Raw genomic sequence first — 2,915 nt, 5'->3', positions numbered from 1 at the left:
TTTGGCAACCAAATAGGATTATGCTTGTACGTCTTTGTAATTTTTTGTAACTTTACACCCAAAAAAAGGGTGCTTATCTTCCAAGAATAAAAAATATAAGTACGCCACTCTGCGCCTTTTTACAAATGCTTCGTTTAAAAAAAAAATATTAAAATCGGTTTAGTACTTTGAGAAATAAGTCGTTACAAACGTACTCCATATAATAAATTTTATATAATAGTATAGAGTATAGAAGTATAGATAAATATTTTATTAATGTTATTCTACAACTAGAAAAAGTGCCAGCAAATGGGACCAGGCCGGTGAAAACTTCGAAATATTTCCGATAAATATTAGAGAAGGCACCGATTCGTCGTCATTCGCATGGTAATTCGATCTGAATTACCTACAAATGAGGTAATTCGCTCTCAAAATTTTGTATGGCGAATTTCGTAATTCGAAAGGTAATTGGCAAGACGAATGACGAATGGGAGAGCGAATTAGGAATAAGAGAATTAATCGACCAGTCGACAGAGGAAGTAACCCAAATCCAATGGTCATATGGAAATCAATTGAAAATGAAATCTATCGGGCCCTGTCTCACGATCAATATGGATCGCGATTCAGTATCAAACTTTTGAACTGTGCAAGTCGTTTTTAAATAAGAAAAATGCAAGAAACTTCAAAAAAAGCGTGTTTAGCCATATTACTGGCATTTTCATTAAAAAAAAGAAACAAAGAGGAAGTATTGGAGTCGAAGATGGTACCTGGAGCGGCATAGGTACACTCATTTGAGATTATTGGATTCGATTCGACTTTGCAAGGAATTAAGCGACTACGAAAGTTACTTTCGGATCTCCACTGAAAGTTTCGACCATATTCTTGAATTAATCAGCCCATATATAACTAAGCAAGATACAGTTATGAGAGCTGCAATTTCGCCAAAAGAAAAACTGGCGGTGACTTTGCATTATTTAGCAACAGGAAGGTATGTACCCAAATCTAATGATATTTGTTCACAACTTATTGTGATTATTTTACAGCTACTTTAAGCAGGTGCGGTATACAGCGATTATGTCGCGGCAAGCAATAAGCGAAGCGATCATGGACACATGTGAAGCTTTGATATACGCTCTTCGAAACTGCATTAAAGTAAGTGTACTAAATGATACACATGTACATATGGTATTTTGTTATAATTTATTTAGAAAACTGTGCAAATAAATACATATGATTTATGTAATAATTTTAGTTGCCAGGGAATGATGAAAAAAGAGATCTTAGTGAGTATTCCTCTGTGCTTTGTATTTCTTCAGTGGCACCTACTTCAGTATTGTATATTAGCTTGGCCACTTGGAGGCAATTGCGAGGAAAAACTAGATTGCGAAGATAGAATAGGAGACGGAGTATGTGGGTAGTTAGGTGTTATATATCCACTCTGCAGAGGCATTCCAAAATTGGAGTCTGTTGAAGGTGTTGGCGGTGGTACATAAATAGGTGGCGGTCTTTGGACTCGAATAGCTTTAATATCTGGTTGCGGTGATGATTCAGAAAAACGTGGTAATGGTGGTAATTGATTATACATTGTGGGTTCTGGTGTCGGAGCTGATGACACATCCGTGTTGCAAGCGTCTGGATATACAATTATTTTAACAGAGTTACGTCTCAAGTTACCCAGTTCTGCTTCAAATAAAATATCATTAATTCCTTTTTCAGCTAGCATACGCTGCGTTGGATTAAGATGCTCTAATTTTTCACTCCAGTATAATGCCGTTTCAATTAGCTCGTTTTGTTTACCCACTGCACAATTTTTTTGTTTTTCCGAGGAGGAGCCAACTCGCTAATAGATGAAAAGGAAGTGTTAGATAAGTCCTCTCTATTTGTCTGTTCCTCAACTTGCACCAATTCGTCCACATTTTGCGATTCTACCTGGTTCTGAAGGAAAGAAAATTATTGTTAATTAATAAAATTGGTTTTAATTCTTTACATTTATGCCCGTTTGCACCAATCAATTTTAAAATTATCAGCCTGTAAAATTTAAAATGTAGTTCGGAAAATTTGTCATTTTAAATTTTAACGGTCTGATAAATTTTAAAATTGATTGGTGAAACTGAGAGTTAATTTTATATTTTATTTATAAAATGGATTTCAAATTTCTTTTTTTAGATGCCTAGTACAGCAGAAGAGTGGAGAAGTGTTTCTGATGAATTTCGTGTATTACATAATTTTTATAACTGCATCGGCGCAGTTGACGGGAAACACGTAAAAATAAAGCGTCCAAATGGTTCGGGAGCGCTATATTATAACTATAAAGGAACATACAGTATCGTTCTTACGGCTATTGCGAATGCTAAAAATGAATTTGTCATGGTTGATATTGGATGCAATGGACGCGTGTCTGATGGTGGTATCTTGTTTTACACTAAATTCTGGGAGCGTTTGTAACAAAATCGTTTAAATATACCGGAATGGACACTATCGCCAAACACCTCGGAATCATTCCCATATGTTTTTATAGGAGACGAAGCTTTCGCGCTAGGCCCTAACTTTATGAAGCCTTATCCTCAAAAAAGAGTATCACAAGAAGAGCAATTGTTTAATAAACGGTTATCGAAGGCTAGATGTGTCATTGAGTGTGCGTTTGGTATCCTCGCCAATAAATTTGGAGTTTTCCAGAAAGCCATAAGTCTCAGCCCGCAGAAAGCCGCAAAAGTGACAGCAGCTTGTTGTTATCTGCACAATTATTTAATGGGAAAAGATTCTAATTATCAGGCACCAAATTCCAATGAGTATAATTTTCAATTAACCACCGTACAAAGCAGTTCGGCGCGAAATTCAACAAGATGTGCCAAAACTATAAGAGACAAATTTTGCAAATATTACAATGACGAATATAGATGCTAACTTTTGCCACTCAATTTTTATCACTTATGTAT

The 2,915-nt window shown here is 35.7% G+C and overlaps 1 protein-coding gene across 1 annotated transcript; it reads left to right on the top strand.

The window, feature by feature from the left end:
- Positions 1 to 591: 591 nt before the first annotated feature.
- On the top strand, positions 592 to 2,424 carry LOC108383031 (uncharacterized). Its single transcript, XM_017639406.1, has 3 exons — positions 592 to 967; positions 1,023 to 1,131; positions 2,146 to 2,424. Exons 1-3 carry the CDS (start codon positions 903 to 905, stop codon positions 2,422 to 2,424), a joined length of 453 nt encoding a protein of 150 aa, XP_017494895.1. The 5' UTR covers positions 592 to 902.
- The last annotated feature ends 491 nt before the right edge of the window (positions 2,425 to 2,915 follow it).

This window comes from Rhagoletis zephyria, unplaced genomic scaffold (assembly GCF_001687245.7).
Source record: "Rhagoletis zephyria isolate East Lansing unplaced genomic scaffold, Rhagoletis_zephyria_1.1 Rzeph_scaffold_30185, whole genome shotgun sequence".
Classification (NCBI taxonomy): domain Eukaryota; kingdom Metazoa; phylum Arthropoda; class Insecta; order Diptera; family Tephritidae; genus Rhagoletis; species Rhagoletis zephyria.
This window is presented reverse-complemented; position numbering and strand designations above follow the sequence as displayed.